At 39.8% G+C, this 26,988-nt stretch overlaps 1 protein-coding gene across 1 annotated transcript in view; it reads left to right on the top strand.

Moving 5' to 3' along the window:
• Positions 1-26,988, top strand: part of MYLK (myosin light chain kinase) — a 138,159-nt gene that overhangs the window by 16,861 nt on the left and 94,310 nt on the right. Inside the window, exons 2-10 of the mRNA XM_054277776.1 lie at positions 4,593-4,800; positions 6,495-6,543; positions 9,049-9,214; positions 10,246-10,411; positions 13,214-13,250; positions 15,104-15,666; positions 17,327-17,530; positions 18,601-18,735; positions 24,801-24,953. Coding sequence (XP_054133751.1) covers positions 4,593-4,800; positions 6,495-6,543; positions 9,049-9,214; positions 10,246-10,411; positions 13,214-13,250; positions 15,104-15,666; positions 17,327-17,530; positions 18,601-18,735; positions 24,801-24,953 — 1,681 coding nt within the window. The remainder of the gene's footprint in view (positions 1-4,592; positions 4,801-6,494; positions 6,544-9,048; positions 9,215-10,245; positions 10,412-13,213; positions 13,251-15,103; positions 15,667-17,326; positions 17,531-18,600; positions 18,736-24,800; positions 24,954-26,988) is intronic.

Genomic DNA, 26,988 nt, shown 5'->3' with positions numbered 1-26,988 from the left:
GTATATTCAAAATCTATTTTCTTTAGATGTATTGAATCTCCCAGATAAAACAGATTCTTTCTGTTGAGAACTATACACATAGGTCTTAATTCTGGACTTTGGAGGATTAAGGCAAAGGAAACAGCAGCACAACTGAACACTGTGCTAACAGAATCTGGATGTTTTAAAATTCTGATTTCATGGGATCAGGATTATCTCTTGAGAGGAATTTTAGTCATTAGTGAATTAATATTTCAGAATATGAAATCATCTCTATGAAGGGAGTTATTTTGAATAGCAACTTAAGAGTTGTAACATTGCCAGTCTTAGTATGACTTTTGATGTGCCTGTCTATATATGATGTAATCCAGAGAGATTTTGCAAGCCAGTAAATCCTGTTGATAGCTTTCCTCTTCCTGATCTCAGTGCTTGTGTGCCCTTAAAATGCAAAATGGGACATTTATCTAGTCCTTAACATCAAGCACTGAACACTTCAGCCAGTACAATGGATGTAGGGCTGGAATATGTAATGTAATGTTTGCCATAATTTCAAATAGTGTTTAGATGTTACTATCAAACTGAAAAATATTCAGTAACAGTACACACCCCATCAATGTTTCACACTTACACTTTGGTTTTTTGTAACTCATGGCTGCTTCTTTTTGGGTGCTGTGGGTTTGTGTTCATTGTTCACCTCACTGGAGGCAGCAGCAGTTTGAAATTTGAAGTTAAAACCATAAGCCAAAAAGGTGCATCCTATTGCCTTAAACTGCTACTGCAGCTATGTTTAAGTAGGCAAACCTGTGTTTTTTTTGAAATGGGTACATAAAGAGCTCTTTTATGGAGCATAGATAGAGACCAAGTTTGAGAAAATGTTTTCTGTGCTCTTGAACAAGAAAAAGGATTGCTAAATGTGTTTGGTGTTGGTGGTCACTGACTGCCTTTCAGTTTGTGACAGTGGGGAATAGTTTGTAGGGGCACATTTTCTAATAATACTGTCCTTTAATGTACAGCTTCCATGGATTTGTTGTATTTCTTTATTTTCTTTGGGAAGCTAGCACCATCCCTTTTCAATAGCATTCTCTCAGATCCAGATGTGGAACAACCTGAACTCTGGGAGTTTCACATACCACAGGTTCTCTCTCAGCTCTTTCCCCTTGCTGTTGATGCACTGGTTTGCCTTACCAGACTTTTCCAGGAAGGCTCTAAGCACTTGAAGGGTCCAGACAAAAACTCAAAACTCGTGTTTGTGCTAATCCAATGGTTATCTGCTGCTTGCTGTCAATTTTCCACTTGTTATTGTAGAGCAGGTAAAGAGAAGCTGCAGCCTCACTGGGACTGGCAATACTCACACAGGCCAAGTTGTAAATAAGGGTTATAGCATGCTGCTGCTGGGCATTAAATAAGCAGATAAATTTCTCTTTGCTGTGGATTTATTCAAGGCAGATGTTTTTAGTGAGCTCTGGAAAGGTTTGGAGGAATATAAAACCTGCTGCAGTTCTGGAATTGATCCATGAGGATCAAAATCTGGTAACCAGTGATTTGTTTAAGGGTCCCTGACACTTTTATGGCATGACCATGTATTTCGGAGAGGGCTGGCTCAGTTTGAAACACATTCCAAACCCAAACCTGAAATAAATCCTTGCAACAGAGCAATTCTGTAAACTTCTGCTTTCCCATTATTTCATTTTTGACAAAAAATTCAAGAAAAAAGAGTCATAGTTTGGGAAGGGAATGACTCAACCTTTTGAAAGGAAATGGACTGCTGATAGTCTGTGTTTGTAGCTTTTGGTGTAGCATTTCCTCAATGTAGAGATGTGGATGAACACATTATTACAGACAGAGCAAGTATAAAACAAAGAGAAGAAATTGAAAAATACTTAAAGTAGCTTCAGTCATGTGATACTGGAATTACATAAATAATGGTCTACCAGAGCTTGAAGGGTCAGCTAAAAATGGCCTTGTGTGGTCCAAGAGGGACTTAAGAATATTGTAAAACAAAATTGAAAAGGAAGACAAGTATTTCCCATTATTTTGACCCCAATTGTTCTCTGTTACAAGTGATGGAAGGTTAATGCTTGAGGCCTTTGGAGCTGGACTGAAGAATTCCATGAAATCACCAGAAGAAATGATTATGAACTGGAAAAAAACAGTGAATATATTTGGTGATGTGTAATTGATGACTTTGTTTTGCAGACCAGAATCTCAGCAGCTGTAAACAGATGTGGCTAGACTAATGCTAGTAAAGAGGCTGTGATGTGAAGACAGAACCACTGAAAAGGTCTTCACATCAATTGAAGTGCTACTCCTCCATTTTACTGTACTGTAGATATTTGATACATCAGTGTGAAAACAATTTTGCCTCAAATATTTTAAGTAAATCTTAATATCCAGGTGAAGCAAAATGAGAACTAGTAACTCTGTTCTAATATACTCTCTGGCTTTGGGTAAATCACTTAATCTCTCTGCTAGTTTCTTAATCCAGAATGAAAATACAGGTATGAGGGCATTGGCAAGTTATAGTACGAAACAGTTATTTGGTGCAAGTCACTTTCTGTGACAGTGAGCACATTATCAACTACCTGGAGTCAGAGTATTGTAACAATCTCATATTGCTGCTACACAACTCCCTTTTTCTGAAACTGAAATGTGCTGAGAAAGATATTCCTTGGAGCCTGTGCTCTGAGTAAACACTACATCAATATGCTGGAGTAGGGCGAGGAGTCTGGGACAAGAAGAAGCTGCTGTTTATGAGAAAGTACTGGAAAAAGACATGACCACAAAGAGCTTTAGAAAAATGCTTTGACATTTTTAAACAGAAATCAGCTCTCCATTGTGCAGGATCCCACAATTTATACTTCATGGAAGATGGCTTTTGTTTAGTTAAAGATAGACTCAAAAAGAATTTGAGAAATTGTACCAGAAGTAGAAAGTTTCTCCAGTTTATTCAGCATAGTCAGCTCATGACAAATGTTAATGTCCTTAAATATTGAGTAAGTAATGCCAGGGAGAAGAGGTCACCACATCACTGGGAAAATTAATTTGTCTGAACTGATATCCCAAGATTTAAAGGAAAGAGAAAAATTCTGACAGCTGTAGGTTAAGCTGCAGCAGATGAGAAACCCAGCTGGAGTGAGGTGGGGGTGGATTAAACATGAAAGGTTTTTAAAGAAGAGAGCCTAAGAATGGGTAAGGTTGGTTGGCTAAATATTGTAATTTGCAAAGTAAGTGCTGTGCAGTCAGAGAAAGCAAAGCTGAAATGAGAATTGGAAACTGAGAGGAGAATGCTGGGAGGAATTTGCCCGAACCACAACCAAGCCTTCTTCACTTCAAGACAGATCATCAATACTTTGCCCACCTGGAGGTTGAAGAGACTTCCTGCTCTGTTGCCAAATTTTGATATGTAGTTCAGAAGGCGAAATTGCTTCTTTCCCAGTGAGCAAACAGCCATGACTATTACTCATTCCAACTCATCTTGATTCACTCAGTTACTTCATGGCTTGTAGGCAAAGGATCAAAGAGTCAGGAGATGGAGAGCTGACATATCAGAGGGGGGATAGGAAAGCAGTACTGCAATCAGCAGTTGTTATGATGACTTGGCAAGCGTGCTAACAATTAACACATTCTAAAGTGACTCTAAAAGAAGATGGCATTTCTCACAAAGCAGAGGAAGATCCTTTGTCTGAGTAGTTTTTTTATTTGGTGGAAACTGGTGTATGTCTGCTTTTCCCATTTTTTTTGCAAAAGAAAGTCACAGATCCTCATCAAGTTTCAAGAGCTCAATTTCAAGTCAATAAGTCAGTTCTCAGTTACACCAGCCGAGGATCTGCCTGTAAATCTGAAGGAATCATTAATGCCATTGGAGGCAGGGATGTACCAGTATGGTTGTTATTTAATGAGAACAGGACTGGTTCATTTTGCTGAACATTCTTCCTTTGAGTAGATCAGTAGTCTTTTTAAGTTGAGCTGCATGTTTGTGTGACTATATGTAGGTGCTCATAATCCTTTCCTGCCATGAGAATGACCCTTAATGATGCTCTTTCAAATTGCAGCACCTTATCTTCTACTTCTAAAGATCAAGACAGGATTTGGTATGTGTCTGCCTTTTTTGCCTGTATATTGTCAGGAGCTACTATGTCTCAGCACACTTGAAAACTAGATGGCTGAGTACAAATTTACATTATAAGCCCAATCCTTGGCAACCATGCTAGAAGTATTTGGTCCAACCACCTTGCACTCTTGCATACTCAGAGGTGCAGTAGCATTACTGCCCCTTTTTTTGAGTTTCTGAGCAGTGGGGACCCAGGAGTCAGGATTTTTCATTGGCACTCTCACTGTGCTTTTGTGGAGAAACTGTTCTAGTGGGAAATTTTTCTGCGTGAGTATCTATCTGCCTGACTAGTCTTATGATTTTAAGTTTGGCTTATCCAAGAGTTCTTTTTCATTTCATTATCTTCTGCCATTTGGCTTGCAAAGAGTATGTCTTTAACAGATGTATTAAAGAGTATGTGTCAAGAACTTTCCACTGCATTGCCAAATGTCCAGCATTTCTTCCTGATACCATCATCTGTTAAGTTTACCTTCTTTCTCCACTCTCTCTCACATCTTGCCAGGTCAGAGGCTATCCTGAGCCACAGATCACATGGTACAGAAATGGGCATCCTGTCCCAGAGGGAGACCATTATGTCGTGGACCGCAGCATCCGGGGCGTGTTCAGCTTGGTCATCAAAGGAGTGCAGGAAGGTGATGGAGGCAAATACACCTGTGAGGCTGCAAATGATGGTGGGGTTCGTCAAGTGACCGTGGAACTGACAGTGGAAGGTCAGAAGACTCTTATACTGTTGTTTTGGTGATTGTAGTTTAAGTAAAAGAGCAAGATGTGCTAAACAGTCTGGTTAAATCACAACACATGCCTTCTCATTGATGCAAGAGTAAGGTTCATTTACTGCACTTCACAGGTTAAGACATTGTGCAGGGAACTACATGTCGACAGTTAGATAAAGTGTGAGTTCTGTTTCAGGTGTGGGTGATGATGTGCAGGTAACAAAAGTCCTAGCTTTAAAGACTTTGTTCTAAACTTTGTAATTTTCATGGAAAATTACCACTCGGGACAAAAACTGCGAAGCTGCATGCCTGGTTATAATTGCATGCTCAATGTCAGACAGGAAACAGCCAGGATCAAACCCAGGAATTTTTAAGAGCACATCTGCATATTAGATAGTTGCAAACTGCCAAGTTTAAAGAGTGACACAAAGCCAGGGAAGCATTGAAATCAATTGTACTGCTTCTCCTCTTGCAATTTGGTCATATCAGAGACCTATTGAATATCAAAAACTCTCAGGTCACAACTCTGTCTTGAAGAAAAGAAAAAATCTGCAGCAGGCCTGAAGCAATCAGTATTTGGGTTTATTCAGAGTCAAAAAACTCTATTATACTCAGAGTACATACTGAAATATGCATACTTCTGACATGATTGCTTCTGCCTTCTGTTGTAAAAATTATGTGAAGTATTTATTTTTCCCCTTGTTTTAACAATTTTATGAATGACAATTTACATGGAGGTGGAAGATTTTTTAAAAGTTGTTTTCATATCAATTTTTCTGACCTGGTTTTTGCTGCAGTTCAAAACAACTTCAGGGCAGTACCCAAAGATTGAATTTTACAGAGTTTAAGAATTATATGGCCTTTGTTCTAAAATCCCTCTATCCATCAAGATAGCAAAGCACAGAGGGGTTTTTGCTTTTTTTTGTTTGTTTTCTGTTCTCAGCAAAGATAACCACGTGTGGCTGCCCGCTGCTTGAAAAACGAGTGACTGAAACATGATCTATTGTTTCCACCTGCATGGCTGTCTTGTCTGACAGCGCTGTGGGCTCTCGTTAGGCTCTGGAACAGGTGTATTCTCCCAGCCCGGAGCTGTGCGCTTGCTGCGGCGGCTCCGGGTGTCCCCGGGCCGGGCTCTGTGTGCAGCAGGTGGCGCTGGGCTCCCGCAGCATCTCCCTCCTGCCGCGGCAGCGAGGGACCAGCTCCTGGGGCATCCGCAGCAAAGGTGCCTCGGGCTGGCACGGGACTGAGAACCCAGCCAAGTAAAGACCTTTCTCACAGTCTGAAAACATCCTGCTATCTTAGTTTGAAGTACTGGTGCACTATAGAAATTAGACAGAGTTTGATTCAAAAAAGTATTTTTTCATGAATAATCTTCAGCGTTGTTACAACTGAGGCTGGGGGTTAGACAGCAACTCTGCTAAAGCTTGGTTTTGAAGTTGGAGAGCCTGACTTTGAACTACAGATGACATAACCTTATACTGCAGGTGTTGCGTTCCTCCTTTATGTTTCTAGCCTGGAGAAATGCAAATTTACATAGTCTTTATTATCACTAATTCCTCAATTAGTGATAATTGACAAAACTTTGGAAATTAGCAATAAAAAGTGATAATTAGTGATAAACTGATTGATAATTAGTGACAAACTAATTGACAAAGCTTTCGACTTCCTGTCTTTCTGTCCTATGCTTACAGGAAACTCCTTGATGAAATACAGCCTGCCATCCAGTGCCAAAACCTCTGGGTAAGCAGTCTACTGGCTTGGATATTGTTTAACAGACACTTAAGTATATTTTGGTAGGAAAACAAGTAAAATTACTCTTTCTAAAAGTCTCCACTTACCCCAAGCAGAGCAGCTACTGTGAGAGCTGCTGGCTAAGCAGAGTGGTTGAGGCAGTCAGGAAGATGCACAGCTACTGCTCCAGCATACTGACTGAGGAATTAATGTGGCTGAAAACAGAACATCCTGCTGATGCCCAAATATTGCACCCTCCTCTGCTGTAATTTTGCACCCTCTTCTCTGCTCTCTGATATTCAAGAATCCTTCTCCACAGCTTCCGTGAGCCGACAGTCTCTTTTTAAAGCCAGGGCAAATACTGCTTAAGGAGTCACCATAAGAAATAAAAGCAACTGAAATCAGCATTCTCACACACAGAATTTAAATATTTCCAAGCAACACAGTGGGTAAACTGTAGTCCAGAAGAAATAATTGTTCTGGTTTGAGTAACTTTACCAAGAACAGTTGATGGGGTGATGTAAACTGGCACATAAAAGCCTACTTGTACTTTCTGCACTTCAGTAAGCATTTACAATTATGTGAATGTCACTGTTTTGAAAGCCTCAGGCCTAATTCTTCCATCAGCTGAATTAATTTCTTTATAAATAGTTTGAATTTAAGCAGAATTTTCTCTGACTTATATCTCTGGCACTGAGTCACTCTGGATGTAGGCAAAATCACATGTTCTGATTATGTTAGTGATTAAAATACAGATGGTTAAAACTGGAGTATTTAATTTCATCATTGATATGAAAATTGTTTAATTTTTTAAATTTTAAAATTAACAGATTACAGCACTGAAAATGGTAAGTAAAACTGAGTAATCAGGACACATGATTTTACAAGATAAATTTTGTATTGCAAATTACCTAGAGATGTACACACGGGATAAATAATCAAAGCAAGAAAGGTCAGTTAGGTTGCTGTTAGGTTGTGTATACTCAGACTTCACAAAGTACTATCCTAATCCATTGTATTGCATAGAGCTAGAGTGATTGTCCTCACTTTTCATGGTCCTGTGTTTTCCTCCTCTTTAGTATTAATAATTCTATGAGAAGGGAGAAGAATTAAAAAATTACACATTTTCATTTGTTCATCTCTAGGAACCAGCCATAAAGCTGCAGGCCAGCTAGTAGTTGATTTTCTTTTAATTTGTTATGTGTATAAATGCATAAATATAGACTCACCACCTAAAGATGGTTACTAAAAGACTTTAGTACAAATTTATGTTCTTCTTTAGTGATATGAGAGAGAGATGACATTAAAAGTTATCAGATATTTAATTATACGATAAAGTGATTTTCATTGTAGCATGTTGCAGTCACCCTTCGCTCAGTACTTCTGGTCCTCCTGCCCATGTAAATCCTTTCATTATGGTATCATCTCTTGCTTAGAAACCTGGAGCTGCCCATATGGCAACCACCCTGTCTTGGCAGCACCTTGGGCTGAGGCAATGCGGTCTCTGTTAGTATCTGACACCTGGTAGAAATGGTGAGGTACTGACACATCTTACTTGCATGTGGTAAAAGGCCATCTGGAAAAGAAGGCCTTAAAAATGGTTCTGTTTGCTTGAAATTAAATGTTAAAAAAAAGAAATCACCATCTGCCATCTGCTAATGTGTCTTTGTTGTACCAAGGCTTCAGAGCAAAGAGTGAGTGTGTTCCCTTTGACATTAACGGACCTGAAGTTGCACCTTTTTGGTTTTTTTCATGCTATGATGCTGTTTGATGTTTTATGTTTTATGGTTGTGTAACTGTTTACAGTTTTGGACTACAGTCACTGATGCCATTTTCGTTTCATCCCACATATAATTTCCCAGCTGTAGCAGCCATGTAAGTAGAGCTGGGAATTTACACTTAACAGTAACTCACCTGGGACAGGTGTACTTTGGTTTTGTGCCCTCTTCATGTTTGCTTAGAAAACATTGTAGCAAATGAGGTTACAAATAAAAGTCTTCCCCAGACTAAAAGTACTTACCAGGACCTGCCAGAAATGTTGCAAAACCAAGGTGCTGATTCATAAATCAGAAATTACGGTGTCAGTTGCATTCATGAATGAAACAAATTGCATGATAAAAACCTGTGAATGGTAAACGAGTGTGCAAAACTAAAATCTTAGGAGGCAACAAAAAACCAGAAAATGGGGAAAACTAAATGCATGCAGTGTTTCCTATTTTTTGGTTTTCCCAGCTCTGCTTATGAACAACTAAAATGGTCCCCAAGATCTGTTCTGTGTATGCCAGATGAGGGTGCATAACATAACACAGTTGCATGAGGAGTCAAGGGCAGTCATCACAAGCATTTCCATTTCTTCCATGGCCAAGAAAAATATTGTGCAACTACAGCCTGTGTTGCCACCAATGATATACTCTTGTTGGCAGACCACAGGTCTAAAAATGCTTCCTGACATGTGCTCTAACCACAGCAGCTTCCAGCTCTTCTGTAAAACCAGAATGTCAATTGCCTTTGCAGGGCAAGACTTGCTGTTCCATCTGTGGAGCAGAGGCCAAGCATCTGGGGAGAAAGTCCACCGAAGTTTGCTACAAAACCCAACCGAGTTGTTGTGCGTGAGGGCCAAACAGGCAAATTCTCATGTAAAATTACAGGACGACCTCAGCCTCAAGTCACTTGGTCTAAGGTATGATTTCCCCAAAAGTTTATGTTTTCCTTCTCTTTTGAAATTTTGTGCCTTACAAGGATGAAATGCACATTGAAGTCTTAAGTGCTGGTGTCCCTTCAAGGCATACACAAGATTTCCAAACACATTTTTTTCTTTGTAAGGAAGGAGCTTTCAGATGAAATTAGGTATTACACTGACTGGGCCATTTTTATTGAAACTGTCAGTCTTTTAGAGAATTACAGTTACTTTCTTTGATTTGGAAGGGCAAACATATGACTGCTCTGGTGGCATCCTGCTCCCCTCCAGCCTTCAAGAGAGTAATGCCTTATATAGAGGGAACAGGAAAAAACTTCAACTCTTATAAATTCTTCTATTTTCTCTTGATGGCTCCAGGTTTGTGGGGGAAAAAACAAAAAATCCCTCAGAGAACAGGAAAATGCTTCCAAGTCATTGTCTGCTTTATTCCAGACTTATCCTTGTCTGTAATATAAGAGGGTCAGGGTACATCCCCAAACACAGGCAACCTCTTGCAGTGGTTTTTATTGTTTTTTAGGGGGTTTTGGGCATTTTGTTTTGGTTTGGGGTTTTTTTATTTGTTTTTGTTTGTTGTAGTACTTTGGTTTTCTGCTCTCTTCACGTTTGCTTTGAAAACATTGTAGCAAATGAGATTACAAATAGAAGTCTTCACCAGACCAGAAATATTTACGAGGACATGTCTGAAATGTTGCAAAACCAAAGTGCTGATTCATAAATCAGAAATTACTGTGTCAGTTTCTAGGCTTTTGGATATAATTAACAAGGAAAGGCCAAAACCAAACTGAGATGAGTAGGTGGCAAAATAAAGGAAAAAGGAAGCCTCCTGAAGATGTGAATTACAAAATTTTGGGCACAGTTCATTGTTTTGTTTATACCATACGAATATTATTCGTAGAAGGAATCTGGCTAAAGGATAGGAAAAAGGCAGTTTGACCCAATGTTTTACCAAAAAATTCTTGCTCCCCTTCTCTTGACAGTAGCTACTGTCTCATGGTGCCTTGTGGTATTTGCAGGGTGATATTCAGTTGCAGCAAAATGAGCGCTTCAACATGTATGAGAGAACAGGCATCCAGTTCTTGGAGGTGCACAACGTTCAGCTGACTGATTCAGGAATTTACACCTGCACAGTGGTGAACAGCGCTGGGAAGGCATCTGTGTCTGCAGAGCTCACTGTTCAAGGTACAGCAAAGAGTTTGCAGGACAGAGAAAAGGGGCCACAGACATTCTGATAAAATGTCTCTGTTGTGTTCTTGATATTTACAAGAAACATTCACTTCTTCCCATTTTCTTCTTCTCTCTTTCTCCCTCTGTTCATTAAATGATGCTATGATAACTTGGAACATGCTACACCTGTAAAAATTGTGATGGTTCAATGAGAAAAAAAGCAATCCAAGTGCTTTGTGACAGATTTCTTTAAAAACACTTTTTCACTTTTACTGTGACTTTGACTTTTATGTTTTGAACATTGATTTGATTTTCAGCAAATGGAACCTGGCACTTGTCATTATAATCAGTAATTAATTTTGTATTGAGTACTAGTACCAGATGCACATTTATGCCAACTCCCTTATGGGAGGCAAAATTCTATCTATATTTGTAGAACTAGGAAAGTAAAGTAAAAGACCATATCTCTAAATTATGAGAGAGGAAAAAACCCATCCTAATAAGATTAAGATCCGGTCTTCTCAACTTCCAACCCAGCTTATTTCACTGCTTTTTAAGGAAACAAATATATTTGCATAAGTAGAGTGTTCTATTTCATACATGCATTATCATACACAGCTCATTTTGCAGCTTGATGCTTCTTAGGCTGCCTGCTGCATCAGCCCAGAATCATACAGCCTTCAGCAAGCTCACTAAAGAGGAAGTTCATCAGTCAGTGGGTAAGCAGTCACTGGGCCAAATTAAATAATTAAATCCACAGCTGCTGGCTTCAGCTGCAGTCATGAGCTCAGTGGGTTACATGTGCACCCAGCAGTGACATTTTTGTTGCAAGACTTTCTGTTTCACATCACTGTTGTCACACTGTAAGGTATCAAGAATATAAATAACAAATGGATGTACATTTGGGATGCTCAGGACCACAGCTAACCTTTCTACAAATTAAAGCTGTACTTTTTATCTGTAAGTTCCAATCTGATGAAGCCATTGTAGAAGAAACTTCTACAGTTTGCCACTTCAGCACAGGTTGTACAGAAAGGCCTGTTTCTTTCAATAAGTCTTTTATGCAAACATAAAACTCGATTCCTGATTGCTCTCCCTGGAGTGGTGAGCTTTCTGTTCTGTAATGGCTGCATCTGCCTTGAGAGATGATGCAGAACTGGAGTCACAAAGTCACTTGTGGTATATGTCTGCTTCAGATGCTGACCACATCTCTGAACAATCCATTCTTTCTTGGATTAGTGCAGGTCAGTAAAAAGGGCACTCTTTTGCAATGCTCTTGATTAATTGGATGGTTCCACTTACCTAACCTCAATATAAATTACCTAATTCTTTCATTATCAATTAGATCAGGTTGCCAGAGTTGCTGCAACATGTTAGCAGACAATCAAGTGGCTCAGAAGTACTACATGTTCTTTCAAAGACATACAATCTCATACATAGATATTTTCTTCCAATAGCTATACTTTTTCCCTTAGTGGAAGGTGAAGAGGGAAGAGGAAATATTCTTTTAATAGACAAGGTATTGTCTATTAATACCATTGCATGGTATTGTCTTGTCTGCAGCCAGTAGTTACGAAGCTTCCTTTTCTGCATTTATCCAGTCTTTTCAGTTTTCATTTCTATATTTCTGTTACTGTTTGACAGGTTTACTGAAACGAGGTCAATGGGTTTTCATCCCTCTCTCATCTCAACTTTTGTTTGTGTGTAAATAGATTCTTTTGGTCACTCTGAATGTCATGGCAAGTCCAAGCATTTAGATGTGAATTTTTGCTTACAAAACACTGTGGAAATGAGGATACCATCCATCACATGATTTTGTCTTTTCCCTGAGGCAGAGACACTGAAAGCATTTTTATGAAATGCTTGTTGATGACTTGAAAAATTTGTTATCTTGCAAATTAATTATTACATGTCTTTCTACTGTAGTTTCTAGTCTCACCTAGCTAACAACAGCATGATCTGACCAGGAGAAAACAAATCTTAATTAGGGGGTAATGTACAGATGTGGTTGGTATTTGACCTAGAATGGCACTTCTCTCCTCTCAGCTATTTATCTCATGCTGCCCCCAAGAGAAACAAACACTGTCAAGGTTTTTGAAAATTCATGGAGGATTACAAATCAGGAGACTGATTGTGGGTCGATATGTGCTCAGTTTTATCAATGCAGCTGATGAGGCACCTTGGCAAATCACCATAGCTCAGCCATGTTCCCAGATTTCCTGGTGGTGTTGCAAAGTGAAGAAATGCTATGCATTAGCTTTTGAGTTATTAATATTAGTCATGATAATTCTTGCTACACAGCAAATGGGTTGGTAAATGTTTACAGGTGGGTCCAAGTTTTGGGAGGTTTTACTCCTCTTGACTTAGTTCTGTGTTTTAGCCAGAGAACTGCTGCTGTTTCACTGTGAGCGTGCTCAGGTGTAGGACTGATTGATGGCTTGTCTTCCTCTGCCTCTGAAAACTCTGTGGAGTTACCATAAGATTTGATAAGCTGCTTCCCAGTTGGAATCTCTTCCATGTATCTCTCCCCCATCACAGAGCTTTTGAGGGACCCTGAACCTTTAGTTCTGCAGGGTTATGAGAATATGATGCAGCAATGTCTCAAAATGGACCAAGACCTCTTTGTGTTTCAATTGAGCAGCTTCCTATTGTCCATATCAATTCCAGGTGTGGTGATAATCAATCTTGACTTAAATGTATTAAAAATTTGAAGAGAGAAGGTTCTTAAGTATATTTTTTGCTTAAAATCTTCCAAATTTTTGGAATTGTGCACAGTATTGTGTGTATAATTTGCCTGTTTCTTCTTTTGTATTTCAGGTCCAGATAAGACCGACACCAACACTCAGCCACCTTGGTATGTTTTTACTGGAGTACTTTCTCTGACTGTTTAATTGTAGTGCACTGATTTTGACATTTACTGCATGTGCTTTCTTCACAAAGTGATACATTTTGGGGGGGTCAGTCTATATTTGGAAGTCAGAAAATGTTTGCTTGGAATAAGATTCTCTCTTGCTGCCTGATTCAGCTGTCCTGGTAGACTCATAGGAAACAGCTGGTAGAACTGGTGGCAACATTATGAAGTACAGAGTTCTGGTCTGGTTCAGGAAAGCAAATTTTTTTTAAAAAAAACACACTATGTGAGCAGAAATTCTGCCTTGTACCAGAGGGTCAAATGTCATTTTTGGAGTTAACATTGAGTGCACCTTGTCAGTACTGAGCTGGTTGTTCTTTCCTGTCATACACTAAACATGCTATGGCCATGGTCTTAGCTGTTGTCTGAAAATACATACAAAAGGAGGGGTGAAGTAACAAGAAAGAAAAAATTAGTATTTAGGCTTTTATCAGGATTTTTAAAATTAAATTACTATAATTTAAAAAATTATTTTACAGAATTGCTTTTCTTCATTAATGGGAAATGCAGGAATGAAAAGTACAAGGCTGTCTGTGTAAGACACTTTGATGAAGGCCACTTACTTTGTAGTCAGTGGGATGTTTAATCTCTTCTCACATGCCCTGGATGAGATTTCTAAATGGCATGCTCACACTGTCCTAACTGCAAAGTGGAATTGAAAATGCTGTGCTATTCTGTTTTTCAGATCTGTGTGATTTTTAGGAACATACTTGAAAGTAAGTTTAGTGTAAATGAAAATGTGCAGCACTAGAAGCAGAACTCCCCATGCATGTGGTTCTCCAGAGTAGTTTTGCATCCTCCATCATTTATTCACGCACACACACAAAAAAAAAAGATGTTTTGTAAAATGAAAAAGTCTTACTTCCTGAAAAGTAACTGCAAATCTCAAACAGTACATCCAACTCCAGCTGAAGAAAGTACCCCAGTAAATATCCCAAGTCTCCCTGAGAGAATAAATTAATGGCACCAAGTGTAGCAAAACAGAGCTGGGCTGGAAATTGCTGCCCTTATTTCAGATGTGTTCCAATTCTGGCTTGGAGTAATTCTGTGGATGTGTGAGACACAGACAGTGCTCTACAGCTTAGGGATCAAGGCAGTCACCTTTGATGAAGGAGACTTGGATTTAAGTCCCCCAGCTGGTCAGCTGCTCTTGTGCTCCCAAAGTACTGAGCAGCAGATCAATCATAATTCTGAGAAACTCTTCCTAATAAATGCATAGCTGATATTGTTATATCCAGCCAAGTTTTTAAGGTGCCTTCTTAAGTACCCCTTCTTCCTCCCCAGACTTTGGTCTGGTTTCCTATCAGTCCTGTTTTGAAATTACCTGAATTGCAAAGTACCATAATTAGAAATAGTAAAATTACTTCACACTTTACATTTTCATTTCCCTTTAGGGAAGTATTTTATATGACATTTTGAGCTACATTATACATGACCTCAATTTATTAAAGCATCAAGTAGTATTACATCATGGTCATTCAGATCTCATGTAATTGCTTTCCATCTAAAGCAGTGCATGCAAGGTTAATGTCTGACTCACAAAACATGTCAGAACTTGAGCAGTGGACTTATATCCAGAAATTTCTGAGTTGACATAGTGTCTGAGCCCTGATTTCATCTTATGAAGCTTTTCACTTCACCTCTTTGACCCATCTTCTTGATCTGTGTGAAAGAATCTAAAGGTTAATCGGTTTGCCTTCTTGCTGAGGGCTTATATATTTATGTCATTAGTGATGATAATAATAATGAGTCTTTATACAATGTCATGTATCTCCAAACTTCTCATTTTCCTTCAGCATGCCACCAAAACCAACCACACTTGCTGTTAAAGCTGTTGAAAATTCAGAATTCAAACAGGCAACCAGCAATGGGATTGCTAAAGAGCTGAAATCCAGCAGCACAGAACTCATGGTTGAAACCAAAGACAGGGTGCCAGCAAAGAAAGAATCCTTTTACATCACCAGAGAAGCCAAAGAAAGTAATCAAGGACAGCACCAAGAAACCAACACAGAACATAAAGAAGGAAAAAAGGGACCCCAGGTCTTGCAGAAAACTTCAAGCACCATCACACTACAATCTGTCAAACTGCAACCAGAACCAAAGGCAGAATCCCAGGCCCCTTCCATCAGACAGGGTGAAAACAGGAAAAGGGGTGTGCAGCTCCTGATGTCAGCTCAACAAACTCCACCTCCTACAGGGCACATCAGTCCCAGGACTAGAGAAGCAGAAAACAGGTCTGGAGCTCAGGGGGCTGTAATGGAGGAGAAGAGGGAGCCCCTGGGAATTCCCCCTCAGTTTGAGATCCATCCACAGAGCCTGGAAGCATCAGAAGGCCAGGAGATAAAATTCAAGAGCAAAGGTAAAGGGATGAAAATTATTGGAGCCCCTGGGTTTAGTCAGAAAGGGGTTCCCTTTCTATGTGGAGAAGTAGAAAGCAATTCCTAGTTCTTTGAAAGTTGCTCTCCTCCTAAAACCTTTTGGTAACAGATGCAGAATCCAATGCTGTTTCCACAACACTTAGTGAAGTTTTCAAACCAAACAATGCCATGGTGTCCATCTCCCCTCTCATCTGGGGTTTCCCCAGATGTAACCAATGCTGCTCCTTCTAGGAGATAGTTTTAGACCCTCTTATATGAGGGTACAAGAGTGAAAATGGGTGGTACACTTTCCAGAACTGTAATTAGTGACACTCGCCTTGAGCCAAAAAAAATCAGAGGAGAAAATACAATCAGTCACTTCATGTCCCTAGGGGCATCTATTTTTATGTCTCATATTTGATCAGCATGATCTCAGAGCTTCCTAACAGCTGAAATGACAAAGTAAGAATTAAAAGAGAGGTTTAGAGTTTGCTCCACAGAATATGAATGGGTTTTAACCTCTGAGAAGAGTAATGAGAGTTGCATTTTGCTGAATCTGGGTAGTAGATTTGGAACACTTCTCTTTTTTTATTTAATTGCAATTTTAGAAAATAATCTGGAAGCATTTTCCTTTTTTTCTTTTTTAATAACATTTACACTTCAAAGTGTTCACATAAATGAGAAAGAAATTGGTTTTTTGTTTCTCTAGAGGCAAAAAAAAAAAATCAACATGCAACACCATGGTAATTTATTTCATTTCTTGATGAGTCTTGCCCCATGAGTACAGATTATCATTTCCTTCACAAGCCTTGAGCATTTGGAGAGGAGAAAAGATTCCAAAGATCCTGGTACATTTTAAACAGTTTATTTTTCAGGTATATTACTAAAAACATGAATTGTTTTCTGTCAGAGTATCTCACGCATTTTGCAAACTTTAACTAATCCATGACCCTGTTTGATAGGGAAATAGAGTCCCTATCACAGATAAACAGGGAGCTCATCCAGTTTTTTATTGCAACCACTGAATGCCTTTTTGTTTGGCTCTGGACCCAAAGCACAGACTCTTACATGCCAGGAAAGGTGTCTGCAGGGAAATCACAGTGGGACGTCCCTAATCCCTTTAATAAGTAATCTGAGAAACTCTGCTGAGAGTCCTCTCTGCAGGGGGTGACCAGGGTTGCTTTCACTGCCCTTCTCCCTGCTCATGCAGCCTCACCTGAGGCAGGTCCAGGATTGTATCAAGGTGACCTTTGAGCATCCCCAGGGCAGGGAAAGTCCACAGCCTCTCTGGGCAACCTGTGCCAGTGCTGAGTAAAGAAGAGTTTGTGTTTGGCAAAAACCTTCTCTGTTTCAGTTTCATATCCATTTTGTCTGTGACTTTTAGAAGAACACTTTTTAGTGAGAAGCTTTTTTCAGATATGGTTTTATGTGTTACCAAGTATTTGTTGTTTTAAGAGATGGACTAGCCAAGAAGTTTTAGAAGATCAGAAATGTCAAAATTTCTGACAGCAGTTTTGTATATTGCCCATTAAGGTTTATATAATTATGTATGTGTAAAGTGTACTTAATTTATACTAAAGTAAATAATACTAATTAAATATATACTAATTAATGCTAATTACAAATACCTATTCATAAAAGTCCAAATGTCTGACTGTCCAGTTTCAGGGAAGCCAAAACCAGATGTGGAGTGGTTCAAAGAAGGCCGACCTATTAAAGCTGGAGAAGATGTCCAAATATATGAGGAAGATGGAGTTCATTGCCTATGGATAAAGAAAGCCAACTTGAGGGACAGTGGATCTTACAGCTGTACAGCTGCCAACCCCAAAGGCCAGACTTCCACCAGCTGGTTGTTAACTGTCAGAAGTAAGCAAGTTCTTGTGAGCCCATCTGCACTTTGGAAACTGTGGCTGGGCTTTTTTTAAGCTGTCAGAGGGTGGTTACTACATAATTTTTGTTTGACTTCTCAGTGTAGGTTAATTCTGATTCCTATCTCTGTGAAAAGTGGTGTGCAATAGCTGGCAAGCCACTTCGTGCATCAATTTCCCTTCTGACATATTGTGGGTTTTGTTGTTTGTATAGCTAAAACCATCTCAATACATGGTTTGTACACAGGGAGGCCTATTTTCTACTCAGGTTTCCTGTTAATACTTGTATTTAATACAGGCTGTCAGTGGGTTTATTGTTGTTGTTCTGCATTTAGTTTTTTTGAAGTTGCTTAGCATTTCTACACTCCAAATTTGAAATGTTTTTTGAGTACAGGCCAATTTTGTGCAGTAGAGTGAATAAGAAGAAAAGGGAAGGAATGAGAATTATGATTTGCTAAATTCAAGAACATGTCCCAGTGACAAATTATTTTAAGCTTCCAGGCAGTGTCCTACTGGTGTGCTTGAAATTTTTGTTGGTTCTAGCAAATCCTGTCCCGAGTTGTAATGTTTTCACCTAGTTTTAAGTTATGTTCTGGGTTCATGTTCATCTTAATGCAATATGTCTCCATTTACTGTGCCTGAAGTTCAGCCAGGATACCCAAGATAATTTCTTTCTGTCTCATGAGAGACTTTTAAACTGCATCCTTAAGTCACACTGTTTCTCACTTGGAGAAGACAAACAAGAGCAGAGAATTAATTATCCTTTTTTTTGTGCTGAGCTCTCTGCTAATAGGCTTCATACACTTCTAGTGATGGGCAGCAAATTATGGATTCTGGCATAGGAAATCACCACCTAAAGCAGAGCTTGACACCTGGCAATGCCTACTCAGAAGATGAGAGAAGAATGCCTACTTTATACCAGTCAAAATTATTTCTATCCCTCAATAAAACATTTCACCATGGTTAGCCCAGCCATTTCATCTAAGCATACTTAGAAAAAGGCTCTAAGTGGTAAAGCTAATTTCATTAATTTCAGTTGAAGGAGCTGTTTTGATTTTGCTTTTTAAGGGCCTAAAGTGGAAGAGGTTGCTCCGTGCTTTTCCAGTGTCCTGAAAGGATGCACTGTGAGCGAAGGGCAAGACTTTGTGCTGCAGTGCTGCGTGGGAGGGGTCCCTGTGCCACACATCACATGGCTTCTCAATGGTAAGGAATCCCCTGCTCTGCAACACCTGCATGAACGCACTGACACCCCAAAGCGCGCTCAATCATCCTGACACAGCCCGCTGGGACGCCTGAGGAAAGCCCTTTACAGGAGCGCGGAGTGCGCGGAAAAGGCGCCCTGAGCAGGGGCTGTGCTGCCGCAGTTCTGCGAAGTGACCAGCAGGGTGCGCTGGTGACACGGCTGTGCCAGGTGCGTTACCTGGGCTGTGTCACACGGACACCCCTGTGCCAGCCGAGTTACCTGGGCTGTGTCACACGGACACCCCTGTGCCAGATGCGCTACCTGGGCTGTGTCACACGGACACCCCTGTGCCAGCTGAGTTACCTGGGCTGTGTCACACAGCTGTGTCAGCTGAGTTACCTGGGCTGTGTCACATGGCTGTGCTGCTGCTGGTGACATCCCTGTGCCAGCTGAATTACCTGGGCTGTGTCACATGGCTGTGCTGCTGCTGGGGACATCCCTGTGCCAGGTGCGTTACCTGGGCTGGGTCACTCGGCCGTGCTGCTGCCCTGTGCTGAGTACTGTGTTGCTCCCCTGCTTTTGTCAGGATATTTTGCTCCAAGCGTAACAGATTGGCATCATGATCCCACAGAATCCTGCAGTTCTAAGCAGAGTATCACAGAATATTCTGAGGTGGAAGGGACCCACAAGGATCATCAAGTCCAACTCTTACATGAATGGCATGTACAGGGATCAAACTTGCAACCTTGGCATTATTAGCACACAGACCAGCTGAAAACAAAGTGCATAATTCCAGTTGTACAATGCAAACAACCTTAAGGTGGATATAGGACAGCAAGTGATCATTTAAACGTCAGTAATTTTTCAATACATGTGTTTATGCTTTTCAGTCTGAGTATTTCACTCAGAGGTAGGGAGGAGACCAATGCCTGATTCCACCCTTCCATCAGCTGGGTAGGTCCTAATAGATGTTTGCAGCTCTGTTCCCAAGATCTTGAAATCAATGCTCTTCTGGTTTCTTCTCAACTAGAATATGTTCCTTGGCATTCTAATGTTTGCCTAAAACTAAGTAATTTTTACTTTTATCAGACTATATCATCTCCTACTCCACACTGATTACACAGCTGAATAGTCAAGTTTCCTTAACTGCCTCCTAATATCAGAGCTAGACCCAGAACTCAGTGTTTTGCTTCGATTCCAAATTATTTCAGTGATCCAGGCACTATGTGCTTTGGCTAAGTACTCCCTCCATTAAAAGCCATATCTGAAAAACACTAGAAAAATTTATTCAGCTTAATTCTTGATCACCTCTTTTACTCCTGAAGTGCAATTGAGGTTTTTTTCAGACTCTCCCAGGCTATCTATCTTTGAGTGTGTGTGTGTGTGGTTATTTTAAAATTAATTATTTGCACATGATCACTGTTTTCCTTTAGCTATTCAGAGTAAATGGGCTAACTGAGAAAGGTGGCAGGGCAAATGAACCATGGCCTTGAGATTGGTATGTTCCCACAGCCTGGGCTGTTCCCCTTCCCAATAGCTCCATGTCCAGAATAGAAAGGCCAGTGCTTTATTTACAACACAAAACATGTGAGTAGAGGTTCTGACACTCTCCCATTGGACATCATTTGTTTCTCTGTCTGAAGGCTATGCTGAAGCTCCCCCTTTGCAGATGTGAGCAGAATCTCTGGCAGTTCAAGAACTGTCTTGCAGCTCAGGAGCAACTCTGAGTCAGTCATTTCATGTTCATATTCCGAGGTACCCTTGCTCCTAGTGTTCCCTTAGACATTGACTGATGTATTACGTTCAGTTATCTTTACGTACAGAGCGTCTTCCTGTCTCAGATCACTGACTTTGGGTTGATTTTCAAATGACTTACAGCTCATCAGGCACAGATATATGGTCTCCATTTGTGTAGCCATGTTCTAATCAGAACACTGTTGTCTCCTGAGAAACAAAGCCTAGACATAAATAACCCACATGTTCCTGTGATGCATTGCACCCCACTGCCTTTTTTAGGTCGTTTATTTTTTACTGACCTTTCTTCTTGCTGAATCCATATGTCTGCCCCTGTTCAGGTATAATCATGTTTACATTGCATCCAAGCTTCTAACTGCAGTTGGCTCAATATCACAATATAGGTGGGGTTTTTTTTTAGTTAGCTGGATTTCAAACCAATAAAGTTCTGTAAGTGAGAGTCAGTGCATTAACTCTGCTCTTAAATCAAAAGTCAGTGATGAGTCTGCGTAACAGAAGCACAAGAAACTCTCATAATAATAAAAATTAGACACATCATGTATTACTCTGAAGACACAAGCACACGACTTTCATTCCAGGCTGCTGAAATATATCACTATCGTTTAATGCTCTTCTGTCTTGCATAGGACTGTGAGACATAACTGTTTATATACCATTTTGATACAAACGTGAAAGGATTATGAACAGTTGTTTAATGTTGATAATTCCATGTACACTCCTAGGGTTATTATTTTACTTAAGGATCAAATTGGCTGTTGTGATATCCACTTGAATGCAAACATTTCCTTCCTGTCTACTACCTAGCTAGATACTACAAACTCCATATTTATATCCCTGATCAAATAAAGGAGAAAGTTGTAAAATATTACTCCAAGCAGACATAACAGTGCTTCTGGCAAAATGACATGGTGGAGTCTTTCATCAACTGGCCACATGAAGAAAACAGTATATTCACAGTATATAACTGGAGGCAGGCAGACCAATTCTGTTTTAAAAAAAGGTTTGTTAGCATGTGCTCTCCCTGTCTGCAATATAAAGCTTTTTATATTCACAACTGAACTCTGTTAGAACAGAGGATAAAGCAATGTGCTCTGAGCAACCCCACTACTGTTCAAAATACAGCACTTTTGCAGAACTCCATAGAAATAAAAATCACATGGAACAGGATGTGTAAAGTTCACTAGAAAATATCAAATTCAAGTTGTCTTCCAAGCATGACAATGATAACAAACCAGAATTAATTTGAGCAGAATAGTGGAGAAAGAATGTATATCTTGGTGAAATAATGAATGCAAAGACCAAGTTATCAATCAGAAGAAGCAGGAACAGAAGGCTGCTTTGAGAAACAAATAAGAAAAAAACAAAAAAAAAACCAAAAAAACAAAAATTTGAGGCAGCAGGACCTGCTCCCTTCCAGGCTGGCCATCCCTGGACACTGAGCAGGCTGCATGGTGTCCCGTCTGCCTTCCCCAATGTCCAGGGAATCCACACCACCTGAGAACTGAAAGGAACTTGCAACAGCTTGTACAATGTTACATCCAAGTACTACTTTAGATACCAAGACTATTTACCAGCTGTGACTGCGTACCAATTCAAAATATTTTCCAAGCATTAGACAGGTTGACCTCTCCTTCAGGTCAAGTGAGACAAAAAATAGATGATGTATACTCTGCATTGTCTGTAATTACTTCTCACCATCTGTAAGGATGAGTAGTTTTCCATATTCACAGAGAGTCCACAAATAAGAGCTACCTGACTGAGCTACGAGTTTCATCCGAGCTCTTACTCTTCTCTGCAAATCTACCATTAAACCTTTTTTCCCAACTTTTTCAAGGTGGTTCTTTTCTCCTTTTGTTCTCCCTCTGCGTTTTATTTAAGTTTCTTTCTGAATTTTCTCTGATTTACTGGCAATTTCCCTGAAAGTAAAATTCCTGTGTTTTAGTTCTGCCCTCACCAAAGCCTTATAAATAACTTTTTAGGTGTGCTCTCGGTGACAATACTTCAGTGTGTAACTTCAATATACTTTATATTTTTAAAATACTTTCTAATTAACTTCTTTTTCAATTGCAGGAATAAGGAGTGTATGATTGTTATAAGTCAATTTTTATTCATATTGCTTTCTTTGTGGGTTTTCTTTCTCCTTAAGTTTAATTGAACCGCTTTCTGCTGAATTTAAGAACAATATGACCATTACTTTAGCATAACAATTCTCAGTAGTGTTTGGTTTTAGGATAGCTTTGTGATTTGTCCAGAAAGCTTTTAATAAATGGGCCAGGGGAAAATTTCCTTTCTTCAGGCATAACATGCCAGCAGAAAGGTATTTTTTGTTATTGTTCCTGCTGCCAAGCTGTCCTTGAGATTTGACTGTTCTGCCTCTGGAGAAGGGAACATTTCACTACTGGGAGAGTTGTTTTTATTACATCAAAATATAAGTACTGTGGATGTAACTTGGAGTCTTGCTGCAGGTTATTCCTCTGCTTGTGTTCTGTTTCTGGGGTCTAATGAAAAGGCTGTTCTCTAAGTGAATTCACTATTTTTTTTTGAATAATGCTAAAAAATAGCCAGTTTTGTTGGGAGCTGAAGTGAAACAGACCCCTGGCAAAATTTGAGGACATGATAAAGAGTCCACATTTTTCTTTTCCACACAGAACACTTTCCCTATTAATTTCCTTACTTACAATAGAAATATAAGGGCATTGTTCTGCTTTTCATGGTGCAGCTTTTATCCCAGGTGTGTTTCTGGTACAGCATCATAGCATCATTTGTCACCACTAACACCTTCAATGTCAGAATACCAGGCAAGGACCCTGTCAGGTGAGACATTCTATAGGTGGACTAGAAAAGCAGTCCAGTGTCCCTTGTCCTCCAACAAAAAGCTTTGTCTGCTTGGGCTTTAGCTCAGCCTGCACATATTTGAATGTAGTGCTATTCCCACATGCAGAAACCCTGTGGTTTAGTGTAGTAGTTCCAACAGTCTGAGTGTGACTGAGTGAAAATGAGCTCAGAGGAGCCAATAATAAGAATAGATGACCTGTGACAAAGGTTTGAGAGATTTTATTCTAAAATTCTTCTGGGTAGTTGATTAAATATTCACCCCAATTTTTCATGCAATAGAAAATGTACTAACTTAACAGATGGTTATAAGCAAAGGATGAAGATCATCTACCACATTTTATAATGTATGCAGGTATTGGATGATGCTGATTTTGGCAAATGTTTGTATTTCAGAATGAAACTGTGTATGCATACAGATAGTGCACAAATAATAACTGCCTTCTGAGTTGGCTTCCTTTGAACATCAGAGATGAGAGAAAAATCTGTCCCATCATTTCATTTATCCTGCTCATTGTGCAGAACTGGTTCATAAAACGCGCAGAGCTGTGTGCTTTAAAATTATTTTGGCAATGAAATAAATTTCAGTCTTTTTTGACCACAAACTCCCGAGGAACAGATTTCTTCAGATCAGTCCTGCACAATTTCTCTGCTGTTTCATCCTCTTCTCTTAGATGACCATGATTTCTATTTGCAGCATGATGTTTATGCACAGGTATAAGGCTGGCTTAAGTATTGCATACACTGGGAAAGCAACCAAAGATGAGTCAGTAGTGGAAACTATTTAATATTGGGAAAACAGATTGCAGAAGCATTTCAGAAAGTTAAGGCTGAGACTCATGACAGTTCCTGAAACAATAGCAAGACAACTTTAAGCCATCTATACTAATATTTAAGCATGTCAAACCAATTCAAGGAAGCAGTTTCTTAAAAGGAACTTCTTTAATAATCACATCACCATGGATGAGACTGCACCCTTCTGTTACTGGCCATACTGTAGTGTAGATTGACTGCTTCTGTAAATCAGCTTCTTGGTTCCATTGCAGCTTTTACTGTCTCTCTTGGAATGTTTTCCACTACAAAATACCTCTTAGAGGACTTCAAGTGCTTCTCCATGCCCAACAGATTTTGCACATCTAGCTTTCTCGGCATTTTATCTAGTTTCAGGCAAATTACAAGATGTCTGAAGCAAACACACAGTTCTGGTCTTATCCACCTGGAAGAGAATCCAAAATGAACTTTTATCCTTTTGCTGCTACTCAAAGTAGCATGCAGTGAATCTGGTGGTGAGCTTTGCCTGACAACCATGCTGTGCTTTGTGCTTGGGGTGCTGCTGGTTGTAGTCACTAGAGAGCAGTGGCTGTGCACTGAGTGGGATTTGGCTCTGCACTTCCATAGGCTGGCTGGTCTTAGGCATCCAGATTTCACTGAAAAACTGAAGTGCTTTTGAAATTTGTGGCTGATGTATTAAGTCAGTTCTTTTTCTTTCTGTCTGCAGACCAGCCAATTCAATATGCCCATTCCACTTTTGAAGATGGAGTTGCAAAACTGACTGTCCAAGATGCCCTACCAGAAGATGATGGAATTTATACCTGTCTGGCTGAAAACAACATAGGACAGGCATCTTGCAGTGCTCAGGTCACAGTCAAAGGTGAATATCTCAGACTATTGTAATTACTACAATCACACAAACTTTTTTAACAAAAATAACTTTGAATGCTTAACAGAGGTGGTTGTGAGTGGATTCCATGTTTTTCCAAGCTTTTGTCAGCTGGGTACCTCTTCTCCCCATTGCAGGTGTGTGCAACTTAAGTGCTTAAGTACTGTGTATAGTAATAACCACATTTCAGAAAAAGGTATTAGTGCTTTGACCTTCCCAAAGGCTTAGTGTAGAGAGCAGTGAGGCTGTTCAGGAAAAGGTTTACCAGTGTAAGAAAGGACTGGGACAGCTGAAAGAAAAGTATAACTGCAGTATCACCAGTATCACCCATCAGAGAATGTTACAGGGAGGAGGGAGATGCTTCTCCTTTCTCCTGAAAGGCAGAGCAGAGACCAATGCCAGGGACTGCAGCTGTGATAGCAAATGCCAATATTCTTGTTCTCTTACCAGGATTTATCAGATATAATTTTGAACAGACATCTATCAGCTAACTGATAGATAACTTTAAATAAGTGGAATTTTGGTAGTGAAAGTATCAGAAGAACATCGCAGTAAGTAATTGAGGTGACTTGTTGTCTCAGAAATCTGACAGAGTGCTGATTTGACAGAATTGATTTGTTCATGAAAGCCATAATTCTGTCCTAGAATCTCAACAAACACATTCTAAAACACCATAATTCAAAATGAAGACAAGAGATGACAGAATTCCATGGATAGTGAGGTAGTATCCATCAATATCATGGTCTTTATTCTCTCAATCTCACCTGGCATTAGTCTATTCAGGTGTTTTGTTTAATGGCTTGGAGATTGTCCCCTCCTGCCTCTCCAATTCCCCTCCCTCAGACTCTCCCTCCCTCTACAATCAAGCCTGTATTTAGTATTTTTCACCTTCAAATGACTTTTCCCCAAAGTTATAGCAGTTTGTCACTGCCTGTCCAACAGTGCTGAGGGACAGCTGCCAAGGGAACTATTCCTTTTGTTTATGACTAAATAGTACCTGCCCTAAATTTGTACATTTGGTTAGGTGGGAAAAGTACCCCGATCCCTGTGATCTCAAGTTTTGTCTTTGTTTACCAGTGTTCTGAGGTGTTTGTCTACAGTTCTTTATTGTTATGCCTGCCCTATTCTGTATGACAAGGTTAAAATAAAAACAAAGTAATTCTGGTAAACCTATGAGTTAATTTCTAGATCACCAAATAGGAAATATAACCATCCCCTCTCCACCCTTCCCTCCTGAAAAATGGCATGAAGTAAGAAAACATCAATGTAAAATAAACCTGAAACTAATCTGTTCTCAAAGTTATCAGTTATGATTTCTCTGAAGCATTTCATCTGCATTAGCTAAAGGCCAGTGAAGAGTGGTCCACCTCAAGGGAGCTGTTGTTGACCTGGGGCTTTCTGATCCTTGACTGGGACTCAGAAACCAAAGGGACAGTCCCCTCTTACAGAGCATTTCTCAGTTATTTTAGGGCTGACAGGCAATGCTAATGTGGGAGCCTTGCCCTGGGTTTGTGTGCTCTGCTGAGCTATTTCAGGCCATGGAGTCACTCTTGCACTGTGTTGGATTCCTCTTGCACTTTACACAGTCTGGGCTGGAAGGCTGCATTGCCACCCTCATGGGAGTTGGTTTCTCTCATCTGCATCCCATTCTATTTTCTAGGAGTCATGGAATAGGGAGGGGTAAGAATAAGAGCAGAATTAAGAACTTACATGACAGGCTGTAAAACTACATGATCAATTTTTTTACAGTTTTAGCTATCCTGTCTTCTTCTTCCCTAAAACTCATAATATCCCTGTGGCCACAAGGATTACAGTAACTTTCCCCAGAACTCAGATCAATGTAGATTTTTCTGCCAAAAATAGTACCATATTTAAAATCTAATTTCCAAATCTCTTATCTGTTTGTGTATATTTTTCCATCAGAATCTCTATCAAAAGCTTCTTGGTATTAGAGTTCTCTGAGTCTCTGAATGCTGCTACTAAGGTTTCTCTAAATGCTCAGCCTGTGCAAACAGATTACACCAGA

Source organism: Melozone crissalis, unplaced genomic scaffold (genome assembly GCF_028551555.1).
Source record: "Melozone crissalis strain CALT ecotype California unplaced genomic scaffold, PUWL_Pcris_2 ptg000023l_1, whole genome shotgun sequence".
Lineage (NCBI taxonomy): Eukaryota > Metazoa > Chordata > Aves > Passeriformes > Passerellidae > Melozone > Melozone crissalis.
This window is presented reverse-complemented; position numbering and strand designations above follow the sequence as displayed.